This window comes from Pteropus medius, unplaced genomic scaffold (assembly GCF_902729225.1).
Source record: "Pteropus medius unplaced genomic scaffold, Ma_sr-lr_union100, whole genome shotgun sequence".
NCBI classification, from domain to species: Eukaryota; Metazoa; Chordata; class Mammalia; order Chiroptera; family Pteropodidae; genus Pteropus; species Pteropus medius.
The window spans coordinates 60,276,144-60,302,922 of NW_024344378.1; the positions used below are offsets into that span (position 1 = coordinate 60,276,144).

General features: G+C 37.3%; 1 protein-coding gene across 9 annotated transcripts in view; it reads left to right on the forward strand.

The window, feature by feature from the left end:
- The window catches only part of WASHC2A (WASH complex subunit 2A), a 51,833-nt gene that overhangs the window by 6,035 nt on the left and 19,019 nt on the right, over positions 1-26,779 (forward strand). For 7 of the 9 annotated variants that reach the window (XM_039872373.1, XM_039872378.1, XM_039872380.1 and 4 more), the window contains 17 exons: positions 859-921; positions 3,317-3,490; positions 5,602-5,695; positions 6,407-6,468; positions 7,679-7,726; positions 9,436-9,546; positions 10,063-10,150; positions 10,820-10,891; positions 11,620-11,741; positions 12,223-12,280; positions 13,321-13,380; positions 14,428-14,598; positions 16,258-16,385; positions 17,465-17,551; positions 20,829-20,927; positions 22,793-22,924; positions 24,861-25,030. In XM_039872373.1, the coding sequence (XP_039728307.1) occupies positions 859-921; positions 3,317-3,490; positions 5,602-5,695; positions 6,407-6,468; positions 7,679-7,726; positions 9,436-9,546; positions 10,063-10,150; positions 10,820-10,891; positions 11,620-11,741; positions 12,223-12,280; positions 13,321-13,380; positions 14,428-14,598; positions 16,258-16,385; positions 17,465-17,551; positions 20,829-20,927; positions 22,793-22,924; positions 24,861-25,030 (1,739 nt within the window). Of the gene's footprint in view, positions 1-858; positions 922-3,316; positions 3,491-5,601; positions 5,696-6,406; positions 6,469-7,678; positions 7,727-9,435; positions 9,547-10,062; positions 10,151-10,819; positions 10,892-11,619; positions 11,742-12,222; positions 12,281-13,320; positions 13,381-14,427; positions 14,599-16,257; positions 16,386-17,464; positions 17,552-20,828; positions 20,928-22,792; positions 22,925-24,860; positions 25,031-26,779 lie in introns of those variants that run through there. The other 2 variants (XM_039872374.1, XM_039872381.1) reach the window with 2 other exon arrangements.

Genomic DNA, 26,779 nt, shown 5'->3' on the forward strand with positions numbered 1-26,779 from the left:
TATGTGTGTATATATATATATATATATATATATATATTTATATTGACTTTTTAATTTTAATTGAGATGCAGTTCACATTCCATAAAATTTACCCTTTTAAAAAATGTGCAAGTCAGGAGGTTTTAGTATATTTACAAAGTTTTATAATCATTACCAGTATCTAATTCTGGAACATTTTTATTGCTCCACTGTTTATAACAAGTATGTTTTACTTTGGGAATTTACAAAACAATAAGTACTAAAAAAATAACAAAAGAAATCACAGTGAGTTGCTGGAGTGATAGCTCTGTTTTGGAAAAGAGAAGCCTGCCTTTCCATACCCATAGTTCAGTCAAATACTTGATCTTCTGGCAAATCATTGGGGGGCGTGGCCCATCTTTTCATATAAATAGGATAATAAAAATTTACCACCCATTTTAAGCAACAGAATGAAAATAACTTTTTCTTTTACTATTTATATTGCTCAAAACATTAAAGCTTATTACCTAGTAAGTAAGGTCTACCAGTTGATGTTCTCAGTTGCCTCACATTTGGGTTACCTGTATCATTGCCCCATCAGCATTAAGTATTAGGTTAAAAAGGTGTGAAAACTGATACCTTACTGTTTTCGTGACTCTTTAGTCAATAATGAGATAGAACTTTTCATATTTCCTAGTCATTTGTACATTTTTTTAAATTTAATTTTTGGTGAATATACTGCTGTTCTTTGCTTTTTGTCCCTGACTAGTGGCCTCAGCCATTTGTTGAATAATTTTTTTCCTGTCTTTGTCTTTTTAAATTGCATATTGAATTCATACACTGTGATTTATTCCAAATGATGTTTTGACCATTTAAAAATGAATTTGCTTCCATATTTAGCGTGTATATGATGAAGAAGTGGAGGAGCCGGTTCTCAAGGTTGAGGCAGAAAAAGCAGAACAGGTATTTGCATTAAATCACTCTTCTGTTGAGTTCTTGACTTGGAGACAAAAAGTGGTGATTTGTAATGCTGCTGGTAAGGGATGGATATTGGGGGACATAGGGAAGTCTGGTCTGGACAGCCTAACAATTGAACTCTTGCTTCTGAAATTTTAGTGTATTAAAAAATATATTGTAAAGTTTCTGAATTAGAGGTAGAGCACAGTTCGGCAGAGATTTTCTATAAAGGGCCAGTTAATAAATATTTTAGCTTTTTCTGGCGTCATTAGTCTCTGTCCCTTCTCCTTTTCTTCTCTTCCTCTTCCCCTCCCCATCCCCTTTAAAAATATATAAAAAATATTCTTACCCTAAGAGCTATACAGGAACAGGTCAGAGGCTGAGCTGTAGTTTGTGAGTTCTTTGAAGACTGAGTTTCCCTATCCTTTTATGACTACTTTGATTCTAATTCCCACTAGTTAAAAATTACAGTAAAATGAATGCTGGATTAGCCCACACACTTTGAGTGACTCCTAAATGCCACAAGATGTGTTGGTACAGAGGATACAGACTGTGCAGTGAACATTTATTGATTCTAGGAAGATTTCAGGGAGCTGGTAACTTGGAGAAAGACTTTGCCCTCAAGAGGTACAGTCTTAGTTGGGGCGATTGGATAGGACACATGATGTTGGCTGCGTGACTGCCGTTTGGAAGTTCAGACGAGAGAGCTTAATGGAGTAAGATAGAGAAAAGCTTCAAGGATGAGATGTTAGCTGGGTGAGGAAAGAAGAGCCAGATTTTAAGGCCATATTAGCAAGAGAGAATGCCAAGAGCTAAGGTTCCAAGTTGGGGGATGTACCTGGTATTTTATGGACTATGTTAATAGAAAATACTGGTGAGAGGCAAGACCACCAGGTCAGGGGGTGAGGGGTGGATGCTGGAGGGCTTCATAAATCTGACTAAGAAGCCTCTACTTTTTTCCCCCTGTGGCTTCATGTGTTCTTGGGTTCTCACATTATAGGCCAAAGCATAGATAAAAAGTTTTTTAACTTTCTAGCACTCTGGCAGAAGGTGTACCTTTTTTCTCTCACTCAGGAAAGCACGGTGGAATTTCAGTAAGTTTATTATGGGAGCAGCCTTGAATCAGCTCTTAATTTATTCAGAAAATATAAATTACTTGAAAAAGTTAGTACTTTATTAGTAACTGTTACTTGTAACATATGAAGCTGTTAGACTAGGAAAGGATATTAGAAAGCAGTTACAGTTCTCCCTATTTTCAGCTTTTTTTAAAATAAGAAGTTTTTGATAGTACTCAAAGACTTAGTAACCATTTAAGTATGATAGTATCTGGTTACACCAAGTCAGGGTTCAATTTTAAAGTGAAGGTATTTAGTTACTATTTTTAAAAAGCTACTATATATTTATTTCACAAACATACTTTCACGCACTTTGTACAGCGTTAGCTATTTAACTAGAACCAAGCATACCAGAGTGGAAAAAAGATGCAGCCAAAACAAAAAAAAGCTAAATAGTAAAGACTTCAGTGCTTGAGATAAAAGTGTAAAATACTCATAGAGTTTTCCCTTTTGGCCCTCAAAAACAATACTGTATGGTTTGGTTCTTTCTGTAATTATGTATCAACTTCTGGAATATATATATAAAGAGGGGAAATGACACTTAATTTAATTTTCAGTATTTCTCACAACTGAGAACAGTTGAGTGTATGAAGGGACTGTCACTGAGAGCTGCTGTTGTAGGAAATGGAGAACTTTGGAATACTTATGTACAGACTTCTGGGGTGAGTGGGAGAAGATTGTACTAGGGTGATGAACAAAATAGATTAGTGATGAAACTGACCCCCTCTTGGTTTGAAACATTTATATAATAACTGTAATTGTTTAGTCCTTTTTTGAATTGTAATTTAAAAAATGACATCTTTAGCTGGAGTATTTTCTTCTAAGTTTTTACTCCTAAAATTGTCCAAAGGACCATCAGCCAAGGTTAGTGGGATGCAGTCACAGTGAAGCTAAAAGTCTAGGCTCTTCATTCCTCCAGTAGTAGGGAAGTGAAATGCCATTGAGGGTTTGTGAAGTGCCATTCATTTTTGGTGTACTTTTACTTAAGTTATCTAGCTGAACCATCCCACAATAGTGTTTGTTTTCGTCGGTGATGAACCTGAAGCTCTGAGACCTTGAGTACTTCAATCCATATCCTAAAAGTGACAAACTTGCGATTTAAAATTTGCTCCAAAGTCACTCTAAAAAGTCTGTTTTGAGATATTCAGCAGAATCTGACTTTTGTTAACATTTTTAATTAAGATATTTTTGGAGCATGAGTTTAGGCTTTAGAGAACATTCTTTGTGTTTTGTTACAGTGCTATTAATATATTGGAGATCCATGCTGAATAGTATTTGTTTTATAGGAGAAGACCCGGGAACAGAAAGAAGTAGATCTGATTCCTAAAGTTCAGGAAGCTGTGAACTATGGTTTACAAGTATTGGACAGTGCATTTGAGCAACTAGATATAAAAGCAGGAAACTCAGACTCTGAAGAAGATGATGCTAATGAGCGGGTGGAATTGATTCTCGAACCAAAGGTAAAGACATTCAGTTCAAGTATTTATTGTTACATCTCTTGTGTTTTGGGTATTATATTTGGGTACAGAATTAGTAAGACATGGACTTTACTTCTAGAAAGTGAACATGTCACTTAGCAATCTGATATTTACTCCATCAGAAAGACTTGCTTTACATGAGCATTGCTTGAACACTTGCTAGGTACGAAGCAGCCAAGTTAGAGGAGTACAAAGTTGCAAGGCATAGTTCTTCTCTCAAGATGTTTATTACATCATTACCAGACTGTGGGAGAGAAGGAGACATATGAGTCACTTTTACGTCTAGCTGGGAAAATTAGGGTAAAGTTGAGTCTTGAATTGAGTTTTGAAAGATGAGAAGGCTCATAAGAGGTAAAGGTTGTTGGGAACCTGAAATTCTGTAGTTTGTGATAAGGGGGACTGCAGAAGTGTTGAAAGACGTTTGTGTTGTTTCTAGGTTTTAGCTATTATGAGTAAAGTTGCTATGCATATTCGTAAACCGACTGTTAGCCTAACAGGTACTTATCGTTTTCCTATTACTTTCTCTCAGATTGCTGGAGACAATTGGGGCAACATAGAATCACCTAGAAATAAACACAAAAGGTGGTTTTATCGCTTTTGAGAGTCCTTGTGACATACAAGTGCCTTAGGAATTGAAACACTACAGAACCAAACTCTAGTTCTAATCATTTATTTAGCTGCACATTTCTCTTCCAGTTTGAGCTTACAGTGTCATACCAAGTTAGGGCTGGTCATTTAGCACTGGTGCACTTGTTGGCTTGCTTTTTTACTGTAGGTATTTAGAAGTCATCAGTGGACCCTGGGAAATGTATTGCCTGGGCCACACTTGTTATCCAGTTGCATACCAGTTTCTCTTTTGTGGGAGGACTTGAGAAGGACTTCTGAGTCAGTGACTAGTTAGCCCAGTTATCACTTTCTTTTCTTTGCACTAAATTGGTTGCTGTTGTATCTTTAACCTTTACATTAACCTTCAGTTATTGTGTGAAGCATCAAAATTATTCTCCCTTGTCCCCTAGGGTCTTTTCATTAGGGAGGAGATATTATGGCCAAAGGGTCATGCCATGCAGAAGACAGGTCAGCTTCTCTTCTGGCAGTGAAGATGGGAGGTTGTCCTTGGGGTGGAGTGCTTTCTTGTCCTTAAATTTTTAATGTGTATGATGGGTGGGACTCTGAAGTAGAGGACTGAAATGCGAGCATCTCCGACCTGTATTACTGTGCACACAGTCTCCTTCATTTCATTGTTATTTTGTCATCTGGTCTTATTTTACTAACTTTACTTTTCTAAATTATACAGTGTGAACCTCTTGGGGGATATTATTATTCCCTTTTTTGAGTTATTTTTTCTCTCAGAGAGGTTCTTAATAATTTTTTAGACATTATAATGTTGACTATAGATATTTGTATAGTTGCCATTTTTTTCATCTAGCCTATACTTCATGTGGTCTGTTCCAGCTTTCTCCTTTCCTCTGATGCAGAGTGAAAGAGTCCTTGATTCCATTTGTGCCTTGTTTGTGACCTGTTTGTCCCTATCTCCTCCCTAAAACCTGCCTGGACATACCTGCTTGCCTTCTCATAGTCATATAAAATCATTTGGGTTTTTGCCTCAGTGTGCTTCTCTTCAAATTTAGGACTATTATTGAGGAATCTCAAGATTGATTGATTGGTTCATTTTTGCTTGCCAGTGCTGCTTTTTAGGGGAGGAAGGTAGGGTTAGGGATAACTAAAGCTTGCCAGAATTTCTGGTTTCTTTTCTAGATCCTCCTCCTTTTGAACATGTTGCTATGTAGTTGTACCCCTTTCCCTATTTGATTATTGCTGATAAATGTTTTGCAGGCTTTTGCCACTTTTGTTAATATAATTAGGCACTTAAAAAAGAGGATTCTGTGTGATTCCAGCTTCATTTTCTTTGCCATCTTTACCTAGATTTGACTTTTTAAATCAGGATTTTTTTTTTTTGTATTTTTAATCCTACTGTGTGTCTTAGTTTCTTATTACTTAACTTGTTTGTAGTAGTCAGATGAAACAAGGTATCAGATGGAAAACTATTTTTCAACTTAAATATTTAATGATTTATTTCTTTTCATTTTTTACAGGATCTGTACATTGATCGTCCTTTACCTTATTTAATTGGGTCAAAGCTGTTCATGGAGCAGGAAGACGTGGGTCTTGGAGAGCTGTCCAGTGAAGGTACTCTTTTTGTTACTTTTAACATTTATATGTTTACTTTTTATTTTAAAGTAATTCCAAACTTTACGTTAATATTGTAAGAATATTACCAAGAACTCCCATGTACCCTTCACCCAGGCTTACCAGTTAAGATTTCATCACATTTGTTTTGTCTTTTTCTCTATATATACATATTTTTTTCCTGAACTTATTAGAAATCAAGCAGACATTGTGCCCTATTACTCGTAAATATTTCTGTGTATAGCCACAGTATAATGATCAAAGTCAGGAAATTTTACTGGACATACTAAGATTAGCTAATTTTCAGTCATATTCAGATTTTGCCAGTTGTCCCAGTAATGTCTTTTACAGTCTTCTTTTTTCCTTTGTTCTAGGATCCAATTCAGGATCTCTCACTGCATTTAGTTGTCCAAAAAACGAAAAGCTTTTCTTTGCTTTTCATAGCCTTGATATCTTTAAAGAGTACAGACCATTTTTTTCTTGGTAATTAATAAATTGTTTTGTAATTAGTAAGTATCTTGTGGGGAGATACTTCGAGGCTATATAAATATTTCATTCCTTACTATAGTAAAGATACTTTCAATTTCAATTAATAGTATAGATTTATCAAAATCTCTCTGGTGATGATATATGGGGTTTATGAGTTCGAGAAGGAACTAAGCAAATTTTCTTATGAATATTGGCGATAACCCTTATCTTTCTTCTAAACAGAAGGTTCCGTAGGCAGTGATCGTGGTAGTATTGTGGACAGTGAAGAAGAGAACCAAGAAGAAGTAAGGGCTGTTTGGTGTGTCCAGTTCATGGTGGGCAGAAAACTAAAGTGTGTTTAGCAGGCTAAGTAAATAACATACTTGTGAATTAGCAATCCGTTTTCGTAAATCTTTTAACAATGAGAGAAGCCATTGTCTGAAGTTTTTTTCCTTGGGATTGGATTTCTTTTTTGTCTTATGTACAAAAACAAGGAAAACTGCTTTAATCCCTTTTACTGTTTCCCTCCCTCGCACCTCACCACCATATTCTTCTTTTACCAATATATTTTGAGGGGCACAGCTTAGATATTTTAGTGAAATCTCTGCCTGAGATACAGTCTTTGAGTAAGTTGTACCTTTGAATAATTCAAAGAAAATAGTTCATATTTCAAACATTTACTTTAAAAATCTTCTAGACCAGAAGAATGCTTAAAGCATCTACTTATGTTTTAGTTTTGTTGCTGCCTCTAGCAACTTTACATCCACAGAGCATAATCTGACTTTTTCCTCTTAGGGTCTCTGGGTCTGTGGACCTTGATCACTGTTGTATCTGGATTTGTTCCTTTAGATGGAATATTATTGCAAAGGGCAGAGACATGTGAAGGATAGTTCTGAGAGTGGATTTCTAAAAGGAGACGAATGTATACATACACTTCTCTTATTCTCCCACCCTCTTTGCACAATCCCCCTCCCCTGTCCTTCAACCAGCTCTCCAAACAAAACACCTAACAGTAGGTTACAAGCTTTTCTTAAATAACCTCGCCGTAACTGAGGGTCCTTAGCTGAATCCTTTGCTTTTAGCCATCAGTGCAACTCTATGTAATTGCTGGTGGAAAATACTGATTTTCTCTTCTTGGGCCTGAAGTAGTTACTGTATTTAGAGGGAATATAGACAGTAGGGTCTAAAATGTAAAATGACATAAACCAATTTTGGATAATTTAGTTGATTAAATGTGCAACTCTTACTTTAAATCCAGAGGTTAGAGATGATAGTGTAGATAGATGTGAACAAATTGTTATAGATGTTTCAATTATTCCCAAAAATTACGTGTTGATTGGAACAGCCCTTGGCGATATTGCCAGCTAGCCACCTTATCGCACCTTGATACTTCAGGTGACCAGTAATCAGTAAGGGGATCAAGTGTTGATTAGCCCCCAAAACCTACACCTGAAATCATTTCAGTGCTTCTCAGTAAAGCCTGTATTAACAACAAAGCTTTTTTTTCCCCTAAAGGAGTCAGATGAAGATTTTGCCAATCATAGCGACAACGATCAAAACCGGGTAAGGCTTATGTATTGAAGTGACTTTATTTTAAATATTAATTGAAGCATAGTATATATACTAAATATATACCAAAATTGCTTTTGAGTGAATTATGAGAAACTAAGGGTTTGTTCATTTTTACAACTAATTTGCCTTCAAGCATTTCATATTTTTAGGCTTACTAGCCCCTGATATAATTTTTCCCAATTTTGCTTTTATTTTATCTTCATTTTTCTTAGAAAACAAGTAAAAAAAAAATTGGGAAATAGAACCTCTAAAAAAAGGCCCAGTTACCCAAACCGAACTTTTCACATGAATCCCTCTCCTCTGTTTTAAAATTAAAGACAATGTAGCAGTAACGTTAAGGAACAAGCAAAAGGTGAAAATATTCTAATCTTACTGTTTTAGTGTCGTCTTAATTTTTGTGTACTCTTCTAAGATATATTTTCATAAGATAATTTATTTTCTACTATTTTATATTAACATAAGTGTTTCCTTGTCGTTTGTCTTTGTAATTTGCTTTGTAGATGTTTATATTTTTAAGCTCACTGATATATGATACTGTCATAGTCTTTGAATGTATTTGGGAAATAGTTTATTTTTAGGATTTTATTTTTGAGGTAAGGATGCATTTAGTATTTTCATACATAAAAATCTTTTGCTTCTGTGAACTGTTTCCTTAAGAAGAAGGTGGTGTAGAGTTATATTAAGGGCTCTTGACATTACTGTTTAATGGATATTCTAAATTACAAATCCTGCATGATGATTTTCCTAGTCTCATCAGCACTGAGATTATGATATATGTATAGTGGTATAGTGAGATTGTTACAATTTGCATTTCATTTTCCTCATTGGGAAATATTTTTTCATAAAAATTGTAACTATCAAAGGATTTAGAAATTTTTATTTGGTACTTGTATTTTCCCAGTTGTATTCACAAATGTGGCTAGTCTCTATGATTTTAATTATCAATCCATATTTCTTTCTATGGAATTTACTATTAAGATCCATAAATTAAGACAGTTTTTCACAGTGCAATAAAATGATTAAAAGCCCTGGCTTAATCATTTATTTGTATTGTTGAAGACAGACTGGTTTTGCATGCTACAGCTAACCTCAGAGTTCTAAGGATTTTAGCATAGTGCACAGCACAGTTTATTGTTTTAAACATTAAAAAATTTTTTTAATTATATAAGTTATACATACCAAGGGCTGCTTTTGTAAAAATTAGAACTTAACAGATAGCTTGAGCCCTCCAATCTTCATTTTCTAACACTCTCCAGAAGTAACTGTGGTGTTATGATCTGGGAGTATATATTTCCAAGTGTTTTCTTGTACAAGTATATCTGCATTCATAGAAATGATGTAGGGTTAATGGGGAGTATAGGCTATCAGGCTGAGTTTATCATACAGCGTTTTTCACTTGATGCTTTGAATATCTCTCTAATTTATTCCTTTTAACTGTTAGTATTCTTATTATGATGATACTTATTTAGTTTATTCATTTCTCTAGTGATGGACATTTTAAATATTTCAGTATTTTGCTATTCTTGCACTGAAAAATCTTATGTATTATTTGTTCTAGCACATGTAGTGCTTCATAACTTTTGCTCCATTATCATCATCATATAACAACTGTTAACATTTTGTGTAAAGCCTAAGTGGCAATATCTCTTTTTCAGCTCGACCTTATCTAATAGCTCTAATCTGGTGGTTTATACTCTTAGCACACTACACAAATGAGTGATGAGGAAGAGGATGATGATGGTTGTGATATTTTTGCTGACTCTGAGAAGGAAGAAGAAGATATTGAAGACATTGAAGAAAATACTAGACCTGTAAGAAAGACTGTTGTTGCTGTCTCTTGGCAGGGTTTAAACTGGTACCTAAGACTCACTCTTTTTACTGTCATTTATATTGTAACTGTCTTCTTTTATATCATATTTGTATTTTCATTTACACTTTTGAAAATAGTGGTTGAGCATCCCAAGTTGCTTTATAAGTGTCACTTTCTCTTTCAAATATTACAATTTTATAAGTCAGATCATTTAAAATACATTCAGTCCTAGAGTTTTAAGATCTAAAAATCCTCCCCCTTCCCTCACCTCAAGTACCTCATTGTAGTTTTTTTTTTATCTAGCTCAAGTATTAAAGTATTAAAAAATAAAGAAATGTAGAGCACCTCTCTTCGAAGGAACACTTGAGTTCTGTTTCTCAGGTGATTTGTATAGGGTGCATGTGTTTAAATTCATTTGTTAAACCCTATTTTCTCATCAGTTCAATTTTTTTGCCATTGTTTACATAATTTTGTTAGGTGTCCAAAAGTAAACTACTAGTTTGTATGTTGCCTGTAGAAAAGAAGTAGACCAACGTCGTTTGCTGACGAGCTGGCAGCTCGGATCAAAGGGGATGCCACAAGCCAGATGGAAGAGGAGCAAACAGGTACATCCCAAGATGAGTAAACGTAGTGGTGGTGAAGTGCAGGACCCTCTGCTGGACTTCACTGAAGGTGGAGTTCCCTGCTTAACTTTACTAAAATTAAACATCGTACTTCTGATTCTTTTTTTGGTTTATAGACTCTGTAATAACCGAACACTGTGGACCTCCCAAGAAAACTGCACATACACACATTTATTTAACATTGTATATGTAGTTTCAGGGCATTAATGGGTACCTCAGTGAACCATGGGCCCCAGATTGAGAATTCTTGCCTTAATATTTACTCCTATCTAATAGCTCTAATCTGGTGGTTTATACTCTTAGCACACTACACAAATGAGTGATGAAGAAGAGGACTAAATGAAAGTTTACTATTCAGTATGTTCTAGTGATTTAACGGGGTGGAAAATAGGATAATTCTTTGAGCAGGTGTAGTCCTGGTATGCACATGACCCTGGCATGTAAGCTGAAGTTTTCCGCCTTAAACAGAGGCACTTTTGAGTGCCTGCTATGGGAAGGCACTGTTGGAAGTACTTAAGTGGAGGTGAGTTACAAAGTTGAATGGCTTACTCTGAGCGTAGGAGTCATGAGGATGGCAGACATGTATGTAAATGTAAAAAATCAGTAGATAAATGCTAAGTGAGTATGGTTAAAACTGACATATTCTTCAAGCCTTATCTCCAGGAAAAGCAAAGCCTCAGAAGACATTCATAGAGAAGAAGGAAAGGAGAACTCCCTCAGATGGTAGGCTTTTTTCCTCAATTCTGTTATTTATGGAAGGCTCTTCATCGGGACTATCACTTGCATAATTTGTAAAGTTGTACTTTAAATGCATGACACAAGAGTTTATCTCTCTATTTGCATTTTCAGAGCATTTAAGAGCATGCTTTGGGGTTTTGTGGGAGGAGAGATGGTTGTGGAGGAAAAATGCTGTGAAAATTTGAACTGTTAGATTTTATAGCAATCATTATCTGTCTTCTGTATTTCTCTAGATGTACAGAAACTAGAGCTCTCTAGCATTTGTTTTTAATAAAGAATATATCAGGTTCTTTCATATTAAATAGTAATGTCTTACATTTCCACTTGTGACTGTGTCAATCTGCAACTCTCTTTGTTTAGTCTGCCCATCCCTGAAATTCTTGGTGGGGTGGTATTGAATGGCAATTGAACCATATACTTGCTTCAAAAGAAATAAATCCACATGAAAGGGATCACCTGTGGAATTCACCCTGCTTCAGACATTTACAGACTTGAGAGTAGGAAACCAGAGAGCCTTTTAAGGGATTCAGTAGACCAGTTAATGAATTTTTGTTAGAAATGTCTCAGAATGCCAGCACTCAGATCCTCCATGTTATATATAGTTAGATAAACTCCATGCTAATTTTGGAGATGTTGTAAAGGCCAAACCCCAGAATTTGAGTTCCAACCCCATATTTTATTCTCTCTGCAAAGCATTTCTTTCTGTTTGCTAGATGAAGATGGTAACTTGTTCGCACCCCCCAAGCTGACAGATGAAGACTTTTCACCATTTGGCTCTGGAGGTGGCCTGTTCAGTGGAGGGAAGGGACTTTTTGATGATGATGAGGAGGAGGAGGTAAGTCAGTGATAAGCTGAAGTTCTCCATAGCTATGTTGTGGGTCCATAAGGAAGAAATATACTTTGTTGCTTTAGTAGGGAAAAAAATGGCTTCTTAGTTGGAAGTCGTTTCTATTTTCATATTTGGGGATATTTTGAACTAAGAATCACAAAGTGAGAAAATACTTTATCCTGATGCCCTCTTTGTTAGGTGGAAAGAGGATATGAGAGTGTTAATAGTGATTAATTTACTTGATTAAGCAAATTGTTTTTTACCTTATCTATTATCTTCTTCCATGTTTATATTTAATTCCTGGACAGACCTAAATTATTTAAGGGTCTGATTTTGCCATAGTCCTCACTTTGGTACTGATTTCCTGGCAGAACAGCAAATACGTATCTTTAAACTTTACAAGGTACTTTTCTTTAGAATGCCTCAAATACAGCTACCTTTTCCACTGCTTTTTTGAATTCTGTGTTATATACCTTGTTACAATTAGAATGACCTCTTCACGGAAGCCCCTCAGGGTCGGGAAGCACGTGTCCCAGTTAATGAAGGTAAGCTTGGATTGAAGCTGACTGTGCTTCTTTGTGCATAGATTTCTAAAACTATTTACTTCCCATTAGGAGATGGAATCCCCAACGTAGTTCCCAAGCCTTGTTTCTTTGTTAGGCAGGAAGCTGTCATGTTTGCTTTGGTCTAGTTAAAAATAGCTTATTTGTACTGATTCATGTCTTGGTAAAAACTATAAATAGAGTACCATCTATAAACTTCTATCACAGTTTTACCTCTTAGAGAATTTGTAAAAAATCAAACAGGAAAAATGTCCTAGCACTATTGAAGATAATTTAATTTAATCAAATTTAACACAAAGAAACATTTCTAAAATTCTGTGTATAAGTTGGACATAAGTAATTTTTTAGTGTGCATTGTAATCATCTGTGGAGTTTTTAAAAGGCACACATAAAAAATGTAAAAACTTACAGATTTTCTTCTTTTAGTCTGTGGTAGTTCTTGGAAATTGGTAATTTAGTTATTTTAAGTAACTTGGTCTCCCCAGGCCAAAAGTTGTCGGATTTTGGATCTGTTATGATGCTACCTTGATTGCCCTATGGTTCTTGTTCTCTACTTTTTGGCACTGATGACTTGCCTGGTTTTCTTCTTTCCTGTTCTTGTCTTCATTTTTTTCACTAATGTCTCAGGTTTACTGCTGTTCTTTTTTAATTGTTCGTTTTCACAAAAGGGAATGGATAGAGTGGACACTGAGGAGGAGCCCTGCTTTCTCTGCCCCTGCCGCCCATCGTGCTCTGCATCTTCCTTGGCCTCCCCAGCCAACCCCACTGCTTTCGTCTGCCCAGAGTCACAGTAATCTTCCATGGGTGTAACAGCTGAGATTGCATTAGTACCAAGAAAAATGCCATGACATTGGTAGAGCAGATAATACTAAGGAATTTTGAAATAGTTCTTTTAGGAAAAATTAGTTTTAAATGGTTTCGTATTAGCTATGTATTGTGTTGTACATATTTTATGAAGGTGTATTTAACATGGAAAGTTATTTTCTTTGTTGAAATGGTTATCTCATTTTTTCTCATTTTAGTGTCATCATCCTCCAAACCTGGAAAGAGAATCCCAGCAGGAGCAGTTTCTGTGTTATTAGGTATCATAATATAGGTTTTGTTTTTTAAAAACTGTATAAGTATCCTTTTGTCATTTTTAAGTTGCCATCTTCAAAGGGCTGGCTGGAGAGTAGGAGGAGCTTCAGGGGCATCAAACAGCTTACATAAAGAGCTCATTACTGAGGTTAGCTCATATTCTCTATTGGACCTTTTTGGTTTAAGGGACCAGGTGTTTCTGCACTATGGGATGTTCTGTAACAGAAAAGTATAGAAGTTATTGGGTCCTCTTGATGCAGGACAGGGTAAATTTCCCCAAGCGAGGGGAGACCAAGTGCTGCACCAAGAAGAAGGTCCTTTGGTGGAGAGTGTACAAAGAATTCAACACACACGCCAAAGTTAGAGTCAAAAGGAAAGTCTATTAAAAAAGGGGTAACACTCCACAGACAGAGTGTGTTCTTCTTTCAGAGGCAGAGAGTGAGAGAGACTAAGAGACAGGGCACTGAAAGAGACAGAGTAAAGAATACTGAGAGACAGTGAAGGACCTTGAGTGTTCAGGGAATTCAGTTTATATATCATTCTTTAGTTCCTGCAAGTTATAGTTTAAAAGACTTTGTTAACCCATTTCCTTTGATATGGACATACAATGAGGAAGAGGAAGAATATATATCGTGAAAAGGTAAGAATATGTAGAGTCAAAGGCCTGCTGGCAGTTTCCAGCTTTTAATCCTCCATAGGTTCCTTGTGGTTTTAGCCATAGGAAAGGAATGACTTAAAGACTCTTGTTTTTCCTGTTTCCCCTTCTCAGATATGGGGAATGGGTTGTTAGCAATTCCAGTAGAAATATTCCTTTGTTGTGCAGGTGTTTTCCTGGCCTGGCTGCATGGCTGATCAGCATTTGCAGTCTCTGAATGTAGCTTAATTTAACATTTTTAATTCTCTTGCCTCCTCCCTAAATTACTGTTACTGTGACTTGTGGATGAACTGAAACTAACAGTTCTTGGTGGTTGGTAGAGTTTTTTTTTCTTGTAAGGTCAGGAGGCCCACCTACACTGGCTCACACCTGGGCTGTCTTGCCCCTGTACCCACAGGGAATGCTGATGTGTTTGGTAAAACATCTGCTCCATCACTGAAGGAGCCTCAGAAGCCCGAGCAGCCCACTTCAGGGAAAAGCTCATACCTCTCAGCGCCTGCTGGCCTCTTTGATGTCGATGATGATGATGACTTTTTTGCAGCATCCTTGGGCAAACCTTCCAAGACAGGTACCTGTTCCAGCCTATTTCTGGGAATTTTGCCAGAAAAAATAAGATTGACCTAAATAAGGCATAAAACTCCTCTAGTTCCTATATCTTGCAGTACCAGAACTCCTCCACCAAGCATTCTTGTTATAGAGTTGTCTCATTGCTACTTAAATAGTTACAGTCCCTTGGAGATTTCTATTTTATGAACGAATCTTTTCTGCTTCGGAAACTAATTAAGGAGTATCTTCCTTATAGAGAGCCGAAATCTGTTCCCCTATATCTGCTCAAGAATTTTGCTTCTCACCTTTGGAATTACACAAAAGCTTTGATCACACTTTTTTTTCCAGCAGTCCTTAGTAAACGGTATGAGTAGAATGCCACATGCTAGCTCTTTAGTTCCCAGCTTCACTTTTCTGTTTCAGAAAGCCCAGGAAACCTTGATTTTCTCTTATATGACTGGATTTTCAGCCCCTTGGCCTCTTTGGCACTCTTTTCTTCCCTCAGATTTAAACCAGTTTGTTCAGGAAATCACTCCTCTAAATCAGTTCTTTAATGTGCAGATGACTCTCCCTGAACTGTTGTCAAAATGCAGATTATGATTCAGTGAGTGTGGGGTGGGGCCTGCGATTCTGCATTTCTAACAAGCTCCCTGGCAAGCAGAGATTTGCTGTTTTATGGGTTGCACTAGCCCTTTTTTCAGTGGTAGGTGTGGAAAGTAAGGTTAGAAACAGAAATTGAGGGAAATAATAGCCTAGTTATTTTAGAAAGAGTGCAAATGGATGCATAATACACTCAACTCTAGGGTGACTGAAATGATAGTGCCTCTTGTGGCTTGAAAGGGTTCTCACTGTAGCGGATGTCATTAAGAACTGATTTGGAATCACAAGTTGATACCGCTTTCTTTGACAGCTGCTTCTCTCCTGGGACACCCATGAGTCAGTGTGCTCATTTCAGTCACACATGCCTCATTCAGTGCCGCAGTACTTGTGGTAGTGAAAGCTTGGAAACACCCAAATATTCATCAATAGGGTAATTTACGTTCCATACATTCAGTGGATTTTGTGAACCTGTTTAAAAGAATGAGGTCTGTGTGTGCTGACATGGCAAGATATCCTAGGCACATTAAGTGAAAAACTTAAATTGTAAGACATGTTGTTCAAATTATGTTATCATTTATAGCCTTATCTGTGAATGACTAAAGTTACTACATCAGCATATTCTTCGGAAAAATTAGAAGCATGTATACCAAACTATTCCCAATGGCTGTTGTGTTTGGGTGGGGACATGGAGTTACAGAGGAGATTTCAGTATTTGCTTTTATATGCTATGGTATAATTTGATTTTTTAAAAGTAGGAGCTGACCCTCATTTCTCAGCTTCCTAGAGTGATTGACTCTTAAATGATCTTACTTTCTATAGGTCTCTCTTTACCTTTTATGCCATTCTGAGCTACTCTAGGCATAGGATGCTGTTGCTTGGTTAAAACTGTCTGTCCTGTGTTTCATTTGAGTTACTGTTGTGTTCTTTGAAAAATTCCAGTCTAGTTCACTTAATATTCTTGATAACTAATCAAGAAATACCATACTAAATTTATTCTTTGAGAGGGAAGAATTTTTAGTCTGAATTTTGTGATGGGAGTTTTTACCTTAGTGTAATTTTATGCTATGGTATCTTTTTAAAGAAAAAGTCAAACCCACCACCAGTATCTTTGATGAGGAGGAAGGAGATCTGTTCAAAGAAAAAGCAGCGGCTTTGCCAGAAGCTACTGTGAATAAGACAGATGAAAATAAAGCAAGAGCAGAAGAAAAAGTGAGTAGGAGGGAAGACTGAACATAGGAGTGTTGATTTATGGCATCTTGTTAATTCTTCTGAAACTCAGAGGGAGCTATTGTTTCAAGTGTATAGTAAAGAACTTCAAACTTCAAACTTCTTTTTTCAGAAGGCTGAAAAAAGAGTACAACAAACACTCAAATAACTACTACCAAGATTCAGCAGTTGTTAGGATTTTGCCCTTCCCAGTTGTTTTAGCATCTATTTATGATCTTTTCTTGAACTAGTTACCATGTTGTGGGATGCAAAATAATGTTTTTCTAGTTCTTGCATTTCTTCTACCTTTGTTAACTGGCATTCTTTTGAGTAGAAGAGCTGTTTCTTCTTTCCTGCTTTTTTAGTATTACTATAGGATAGTAGATTCTCTATTCATGTATTCATGAGCATTGTTATTATTTTTTGGTGCTCAAATTGACCTGTATTTGGCCAGTGGGATGCATCCCTCTCAGTCCTTAAGCTTTTCTGGATGCTTTCCCTTTGCTATCCCACACACCTTGATCTTCCTAAAGCATATCTTGCGATATGTCCTTGCTATGAAACCCTGACTTTCCTGCTGCCAACCACCTAGATCCCAGCATTCAGAACCTGGCAAGCTCCTAGGGTGGCTTGCCTTCCTATGCTGGCTCCAGCTGTAAATGTCCCATTTGTGTCCTGTATGAGGTAGGCAACCTGTCCTACTCTGATCTACCAGATGTGCCCTCTCTTTTATCTTGCTTTTCTCTTTTCACATGGTTTCCCTCTGCCTGGAATGTCCTTGGTTGTACCATCTCCCACGTCTAGTCCTTGTCTACCTTGAGAAATTTACTTTATCAAGGAACTGTTTCTTTCCTCTTTTCTAACTTACACAAATTTTAAAATTCTTTTTCATGATACTCCTTTGGAATTAGTTCTTTGTACGAACTTGATACATGTCCAAGGCCCACGGTGTCTTTATCCCCAGGTGTGTGACCTGGTGCCTTATTCCAGCAGAGACTCAGTACATTTTCTGAGTAAATGATTAAACCCTCATTTCCGGGTATATTTTTTTTAACTCTCGAAAAAATTTTTTTCCCACAAAGGTCACCATGCCTTCCAGCAAAAATCTCAAGCTCTTGTCAGAAACAAAGACTCAAAAAGGTTTATTTTCAGACGAAGAAGACACTGAGGTAAGGAATTCTTTTTTTAGTTCTGATACCTAGTCTGTGGATATATGACATTAGAAACTATTTCTGAATTCAGATTTTCTTAGTAGAAGTATAAGACATTTTATTAAGTTCTTTAGTTCCTTTTTTGAAAGTAATCTCTTAAGAACAGATGGTCTTTAGAAGCAATACATGTACAATACTTTTCACTGTAGGATTTGAATCTAGTGCATTTCCTAGGAGGAAAATACTCTCTCTTCAGGATGCTCAAATTTTAGGCTATTTGTTGATCCACACTGATGAGGCACTTGTACTAGAATGGAAATCAACACACTGCTTCTTTTTTCGGTAGTCTCACTGAAAGTTGGGCTTAGTGACGAAGTGATAAGTATTCTGGCACAGCCTTTTATGTTGTGACTGGTAATAGTTTGTGGCTGGTGCTGGTTTGTAGATACCCCAGTTCTCCAGACACCCACCTGGAAGCACCTTTGCAGTGGAGCAGTATCAGCTCTCAGAAGTGGCACTGCTTTTTCTGACTTCCACAAGCCTAGGTCCTTTTAGAATTAATTTTAGGCTAAGCTTTTAAGCAATCAGAGACCTGTATGAGAATTTAATGTGAAATAATCCCCTTCACAGAAAAATATGTGGCAGAAATTTACATGTAATTTCATGATTTTGTGAACTTTGAGGTAGCTCTAGTAGTTACTTTGCACTAATAGCCAGGATGAACATAAAACTTTTTGTAAGTAGAGTGATTACCATTGATATAAAAAAATCTTGGAGGCTTCTATATCACTGAAGGCCAGTGTACAGAAGATAGGGATTAACCAAAGTCCAGTTAAGCCAAACTCCTGACATATGAGCACAGCATGTTGGTGCTTCACACTCTGGCCTTATTCTGTTCTCCCTGCTTCTTTACCGTCAAGCACACTTGCACTCTAAGGTCTTTGCACTGGCTCCTGCCCCTCTGGGAATGCTCTTCCCAGAGTCCGGTTGGCTTGGTTCTTCATTTTTTCCAGTTTTCTGTGAGGCATCCCCTGATAACCCTTTTTATGGTAACAAGCCTGCCAGCACATACCATGCTGCACTCATTCGCCCCCTTTTCTGTTTTATTGTTCTCCACAGTACATATTGCCATATGACATTTTATGTTTACTTGTTCATTGTCTTTGTCCCAACTAGAATAAACTCCGTGAGGGCAGGACATTTTGTTCCCTGCTATTATTCCTGATACTTAGACCAGCGGTCCCAGGGACCGGTGCTCCTATGAGAATCTAATGCCTGATGATCTGAGGTGGAGCTGAGGCAGTAGAGCTAGTACTGGGGAGAGGCTGCAAATACAGATGAAGCTTGACTCACTCATCTGCCGCTCACCTCTTGCAGTGTGGCCTGGTTCCTAACAGGCTGGCCGCAGGGTTGGGGACCCCTGACCTAGACTGTTGATTGGCATTTGGTAAGCTGTCAAATAGTCGTCAGCTATATGAAAAAAGAAAACAAATTTGAGCAATTTTAGTGACTTAAAAGGTGTTCCAGTTACTTATTGCTATGAAAGAAGTCACTACAAAACTTAAAACAATAAGTGGCTTAAAACAATAAGTTTTTTTGAACCTCTTATGGTTCTAGAAGTTGCTGGCTCAGCTAGGTAGTTTTCATTTAGGGTCTTACATGTGGTTTCTAGTCTGAGAGTGGCCGGGCTAAGAATCATCTCACTCACGTTTCTAGTGCCTGGGCGAGAAAGACTCATGCACTCCTATCTCTGTATGGTCTCCCAGCATAGCAGCTTCTGGGACTTCGTACATAGATTTCTCATACGGTGGCTCCAAGCTTCAGAGTGAGATTCTTGAGAGAGCTGCACAGAGGCTGTATTGCTTTTTGTACCTAGCTTTGGAAGTCGACATTGTCACTTCTGCCACATTCTGTTGGTCGAGGCAGTCACAAAGACGTACCCAGGTTTAAGACTGCAATTCTTGATGTAAAAGAATTTGCAGAAAGGTTTTAAAACCATCACTGAAGGCTTTGTCCCTTGTGTATTATCATAGTTTTTATTGGATACTGTCAAGGTGCTTATGCAAGAAGTAAAACAGTATAGTCTAGAAGATAAAGTTTTGGACTATAAGGCTTGATTCTTTACTCCTGCCTCTGTATCTCAAGTGCAGAGCTAAAGCCTGCCCTGTGAAATCATTTTGGAACATGTTTGAGGTAATGAAAAAGCATTTTTTTTTCTTTTTTCTTTTTTTTTTTTACCAGCAACAGGGAAGATATTAGTCAGGGGTCCAAAACCATGATGTTAAATTTTTTTTAATTAAGCAACAGAGCCCTTTCCTTAAGTAAAATCTTGCCAATGAGTAAAATGCAGGAGGGGCGTGGGAACCCTGGAGCTCCCACTGTGTGGCCTTTTTTACATAAACAGACCCATGGGATTCCTTGGGTCCCAGTTGAAAACCACTGGACTGAGAAGAGTTCTTCTCAGTTAATGAATTCATTAGGGCTTTGAAGAGCAAACATTGATTCCATAATAAAAAAAGTTTATCTAAAGACATCTTAGAAATTATGTTCTTGTCCTATTTAATGCTCCTGCGTATTGAAGTTTCTTCCCTAGGAAATAGTTGTCCTATTTTGTTACATTTATATAGCTAATTTTATGCTGATTCATGCAGCTCAATTTGCAGATCTGTCTTTGCATTATAAGCTAACATTTTGAAGAATTTTGAAATATTCTTTAGAATCTACCAGATTTTTCTCTAATTTGCAACACCTACCTATAGTTCAAGTAGAATGCCAAACATTTTAAAATAAAAGTTGAGTTGGTGGTTATTTAAAAAAATAATATTATATTCTTATAAGAGGACAAAGGTGTTAGTAAACAAAGCAGAGTCATAGATCCAGTAATTTGGGAATCTAGCTTCTATTTAATCTTTCTGATTCTTTGGTCAGAAAAAAGAAGTCTTTTTTTGTTTTAAGCATTATAGGAGATTGATTGGAAAATTTCCCCCTGCCTTAAGTCATTAGAGTGGGATGCCAGGATAAAGCAAAGTGGGAATATCACAACATCTGGATTCTAGTGAGGCCATCTGGAGTTGCATGTGGTCTTTCGTGCAGGCAGGCATTTGTGCTGCACACAGCTAGGATAGACTCTCATGTGTGTTCCTCAAGGACAGTCTCACTGAGTTTTCCTCTCTGACAAAGAGACTTAGATGCGTGGCAGCCATAATGTCACAGTCTTTTTAGTGTTTCATATCTAACTGATACTTTCAAAACTGATATATCTTATTAACCAGGAACTTTAATCTTGCTCCAACAGGATTTGTTTTCTCAAAATGTGAGTAAGTCAAAAGATGCATCTCTCCTGCCTAGCAAATTTCCTACATCAGTCTCACTTTTTGATGATGAAGATGAAGAGGTAAATGTTGTTATTGAAGCATAAGCTAATCAAGTTGTCAATTAGTAGAAAACCATTGCTGATGTTGCTTTATAGCCAGAGGCTATATCTGAAGCTTGTATAACAACAACAAAAATTTGTTTTTATTTCAGCGACTCCTTTCTTAAGTTCTCTTAGTTATACAGCGGTCAGGACATTAGATTATTGACCCAGGTCTTATGGAAGGCTTTGTAGATTTTACTTTAAAAATCTGACTTTAAGAAATTCTTTTTAGAGGATGGATCTGTGTAATACCCAATGATCTACAAGAATGTCTTAGTTAAAGGGGAAGTCAAGAGGAGAAGGCAGCTATGTCCTCATCTGGCTTTTCTTTCCCACCCTGGATAAGAGAGCAAAGTGGGAGAGAGAAATAAGAGGAAAGACAAAGCAAGCCTTGATTCTTACACAGTACCGTGTGGTGGCTAAGCTTCTGGGCTTTGACATCAGACCCATGCGTTCATATCCCAGCTCCACTACTTGCAAATCAGAGACCTAGGGCAAGTAACTTTACCTTTCTGAATGGTATATGGCTTAATAGTATGTAGGGTCATTGTGACAGCTAAAACAACTAATGTACAGCCCTTGGCACAATGCCTAGCACATAGCAAGTTCATAGTAAATGTTAGCTTTTGTCATTAATATACCTATTAGATGCCAGTTCGTTATTCTCATGGCCTTTCCTTCCAACACTCTCTTTAATGGTTCCCTTTATCAAATCTTTACGCTTCAGGACTGTTCACCTGCTGTAGAATACTGTTAAGAGTGTTTTTCTGTCTAAATCAGGCTCGGGCCCTCTGATGGTTTTGTTACCTGGATCTAAGTAAAAGTATCTTCATAGGCAATTCTGGAGTGCTTGGCAATGCAAATATTGACAAATGCTTTTGAATCTATAAGAATCAGCTCTTAGTAGGCCAGTGATTTTACTTAGTAAACTTTCTTAAGTTTATATTGTTTCTTTAAAATTAACCAGAAACCCAAGTTGTTCTTTCTTTCTGTCCCAGTTATGTGTCCTTCATAGATGTAAAAGAATGGAGAAAGCTCTGTATTTCTTTCCTTTTATCCAGTGCTCCAGCTTGTAATTCATAGAAAGGTGCAAATTGCTGTCTGCGGCAGTGCACTATACTGCTCTCCTGGCAGTTGGGGGCTATAGGCCCTCCCTAGTAAGCATAGAGGGCCTGCCCACAGGACAACAGGATGGTGCCAGGTTTCCTCCTGTTTTTGTAACCTTGTCCTCACATTAACCACCCTTCTGCTCCTTCCAAAGTGTTCTGCCTTGAGTTTTATGCTATCTGTGTATCCCTTTTGTGGATAGGGAATACAGTTAGAGAAGATTGCAGACTGTCATTGCAGGCTTAAATGTAAGAGAAAAGTGGGATTTACTAGCATTTTGTGATTCCCCCAAAGGCGTTATATATATTCTGTACCTGACTAGAGATTTATTCTCTAACAATTCTTTTTCATGTAACTCCTACTTTTTTATTATTAAATTTATTGAGGTGACGTTGGTTAATAAAATTATATGTTTTAAGTGTACAGTTTAATAATATATCATCTGTATATTGCATGTGTGTTCACCACCCAAAGTCAAATCTTCCATCATCATATATTTGACCCCCTTTACCCTTATCTACCTCCTATTTTTATTTTTTATTTATTTATTTTTTATATATGTTTTTATTATTGTGACATTGGTTAATGAAATTTAGTAAGTTTCAGGTATACAATTTAACAGTAAGGCATATATATATATTGCATTGTGTTCTAACAATTCAACATGAGAGAATGTCTTAAGTTTTTTGTTTTATATGTAAGATGTTGTCATACTCTTCTGCCATTTTTTTTTCTAGGATAATCTTTTTGGGGCTACAGCTGCTAGGAAGCAGACATCATCTCTACCAACTCAAAGCCAAGAGAAAGCAAAACCCTCTGAGCCTTCCAAAAAGAAAGCATCTGCATTATTGTTTAGCAGTGATGAAGAGGTGGGTTGAAAGTCTCTTGTAGAGAAAAATAGGAGGTTATTTGATGAGATTTAAGAGTAATGGCTGTCCTAAACATTTTCTTTTTCTACCTATTTTATATCTAGGGAAGTTCAGTAACCAAAGACAATGTTGAGAAAGCTAGCTTTCTTTTCTCGAAGAAAGATATTTAATGTGGTATATGAAAGATAAATCTTTTCAGAATGGTTAGGAATATAAGTATGGTCCTCAGATTATGATATATGCTAATTGAAATCATGCCTTACCTTATCTTGTTAAATCATCACTATGTTTCATTAATCAAGAAACATAAATCTAGACATGGTAGGAGTATCCAGTGCAAGTTTAACTTCCTTCTTTTATTAGTCATAATATTTCCATTTCCTGTCTAGATACATATTTAAAAAGCCAGTAATGAATATATTTAGGTGCTGTTCAGATTTAGCTGTATGAGAAAAATTTAAATATAACACTAAAAGCCCTGGGCGTTGAAAATCTATAATAATGCTTTTTTTTTTTAACATCATTGGCAAATTTTTGAGAGTATGACGTGGCTAGATAAATCGTAGGTACAACACAGCATAATTTGCTTTTTCTACTCAAACATACGAATTTTCTTTTTTTACTTTTTAGCATTGTTAGTGATTGTTTTCCCTATAGAAATGGCCAACTATTAGTGACATTTTTCCTACCATAGTGGTTCTGGGAAAGTAAAAATATTAGCTAAAGCTGAGAACAACATTCCTTGCCGAGGAAAGATAACCAGAGTTTTAGCGACTCTAAACATTGGCTTACCATTGAAATCACTGGGAGAACTTTAAAGAGTGCTAATACTGGTATTCACCACTGGAAATTCTGAATTAATTGATTTGGGATATGACCTGTCAGTAGAATTTTCTAAAGCTCTTTCAGGGGTTCTACTGTCTAGTTGCTGCTCTAGAAGAGTGTGTTTCAAACCATAGCATGAAGAAATCACCTGGGTGTCCTGTTACAAGTGCAGGTTCTGATTCAGAAAGTCTGGGGAGAACTCTGAGATTCTGCATAACAGATGCTACTGGCTTATGAACCTCACTTAGATTTGCAAAGCTCTATTCTCTAGAGACCAAAAGACTACTTAAGCAAGTGCTCAGGAATTCCTTGATTTGAAGGGATGAGCATAGCCAGGTGAGGTTTCCCTGAAGGCTAAGTCCAGATTCAGTCTTTTGTGGTAAAAGAGTCTTTATCAGCTTTCATTGTATTGTGTTTACATGTGCATTACATGAGTTTCCCGCCCCCGCCCCTCTTTAATTCCCCGCCCCACTTCCACCCCTGACCTGTGGATGTTGCCGTTTCCCTTAAGAACTGGATCTCTGAAGGCAGGGCATCTCCTCCCACACGCTTGCAGCGTGTACCAGGAGCCTGGCAACCCCAGAGCCTGGCACACCTGGGGTATGGTCCCTGGTTACACCTGGGGCGCGAACCCAGGACCTTCTGCGTGTAAAGCAGAAGTGCTAACCACTACACTGTGGAGCCACCTCCACATGAGCTTTTTATACATTTTTCTTAGCCTGCTTTGGGATTTTTAAATTAAAATATTTTACTCCAAAATTGAGAGTTCTTATTTTTTTTAACATTATTCTTCTCTTTCGCTTCCCTCTTTAATTTTGATCTTCTAAAGTAGACATGGTTCTGTTCTTCTAACAGAACAGAACCATGGAGAGGAGAAACATCATGGCAGACAGTGGAGGAGGAGGGCATGAGAAGGTCTGTGAAGTCAAGGAACCCAGCAATCTAGATTTGAGGTTAAAGAAAAGTTTTAGACATGAGATTTCTTTAATTGTGATACATTTTGTAGTATAATACTTAGTTTATATACAATTTAGTTTAATGAATGTAAATTTTATTTTACTTTCTAGGTTCTTTAGACTTCTAGATTTTAATATGTACTTTACATTTTAAGGACCAGTGGAATATTACTGATTCACAGACCAACTCAGCATCTGACAACAGGTCTAAAGGAGAACTTAGAGTCTCTGGGACCTCTCAGGACCAGAAGGCCAAGGCTGTGAAAAAGACCAGCCTCTTTGAGGAAGATGATGAAGATGACTTGTTTGCAATTGCTAAGGACAGGTGAGTGAGAGAGCCATACGAAATCATTTACTCTGAGTCTGTGGTAACAAGTAAGGTATTTGAAGTTATTAGTTACTGGAGTGAATTGCTGATGATTTATTACCTAGTAGTACTACAAATGAGGATGTCTTTGATTTTCACTTGCAAGATATTCTTCACTAATACTAGAAAATGTTGGTTGTCTTCCCGCCCACCCCCGCTCCCCCCACCCCACCGCGGAATCTTAATTTCTTCTACCTACCATTTTTTTTAACTTTAAAATATTTTTTTTAGTTTATTAGGGGTTTAAGTACAGTTTATTGTCTTTTTTGGTTTTCCTCTGGGATACCCTAAAGCTGGGGTCCCTAGTCCCTGGGCCGCAGACTGGTATGGATCTGTGGCCTGTTAGGAACTGGGCCACACAGCAGGATGTGAGTGGCAGGCGAGCAAGTGAAACTTCATTTGTATTTGCAGCCACTCCCCAGTGCTAGCATCACTGCCTCAGCTCCACTCAGATCGCCAGGCATTAGATTCCTATACGAACACCGGTCGGTCCCTGGTGCCAAAAAGATTGGAGACCTCTGACCTAAAGAATGTAAAGTTTGATCAAGGTTATTTAAGATTGTCATTTCTGTAGAAATCTGCTCAACATTGAACATCCTGTTACGAGGATGATTCTTTGCAGAGTTGGGTTGTATCACACCAGTTGCTGATACCCCTCCACATTCATACTTGGACTGAAGCCTGCAGGATGTGTAGAGTGAGCATGGGCTGTGGTGGTTGTTGTAACATGCTGCCAAATTAGCTGTGGATTCCGAATAGTTTTCTTGCAAACTTTTTTTTTCTCTTGAGAGCCTTACATGATCAGTTTGAAATTCAGCAAAATGATAGTAGCATAAAAAGGCAATTAATTGGACATGTAAATCCTATGCATTGGTGTGGTTAAGCTTTCATTTTCATTTGATAGATTCAGAAGCACCTTATATTTCTATCTCTAAGTATTGTGATCTCTTCAGATGTCACCATTTCTACTTTTGGTCTCTGTGACTTCACTGCTGGTTGCATCCTTGGCCTCTGGTTACGAATATAGGTTCAGGAATCCCAAGACCCAATAATAAATTCTGGCCCTGCCAGTTCCTCTCTGGATAGCATTGAGCAAGTTACCAATCTCTCTGGGCCTGAGTTTCCTCATCTGTTAAACAAAAATAATAATGGTGCTTCTCTTATAGGATCATTGCGAGGATTAAATGAAATCCAGATGTGAAATACTTAGCACAATAGCTGGTACTTTGTAAGCACCTAAACATTACCATTTGTTGTCATGAGGGAAGGGGAGGTAACATTTCATTCCTTTACTTTGTTGCTCTCTCTTTCCTGGGACACTCTTCTTCCTTTGTTCCTTGGCCAGCTTCTTGCAAGATGCACTTTAAGCCCTCTCTTTTAAGAAGCCTTCCCTAACCCAAACAGCTGAGAGAGACAAGAAATAAATAGGGTTGGAATTGAGAGCAAAAATGGCTCCATCTCTATAAGCCCCTCCTCTGTGTCTCATGCACTTGAGCATTTTCTACATTGTATAGAAGTTATCTGTTTTCATGTGTGCCCCCTCCCTTTGTCCCAAGCACATAAACATGGTCACAAGTTTAGAGGTTGGAAGCATGTCTCATTTGTAAGTACACACAATACCTAATTTTCAGTAATGCTTTCTCTTCTCCAGACTCATTCCATCTCCAGTTGATCCAGAAGTTGTCTGTAAAATTTAGTTTATAAGCA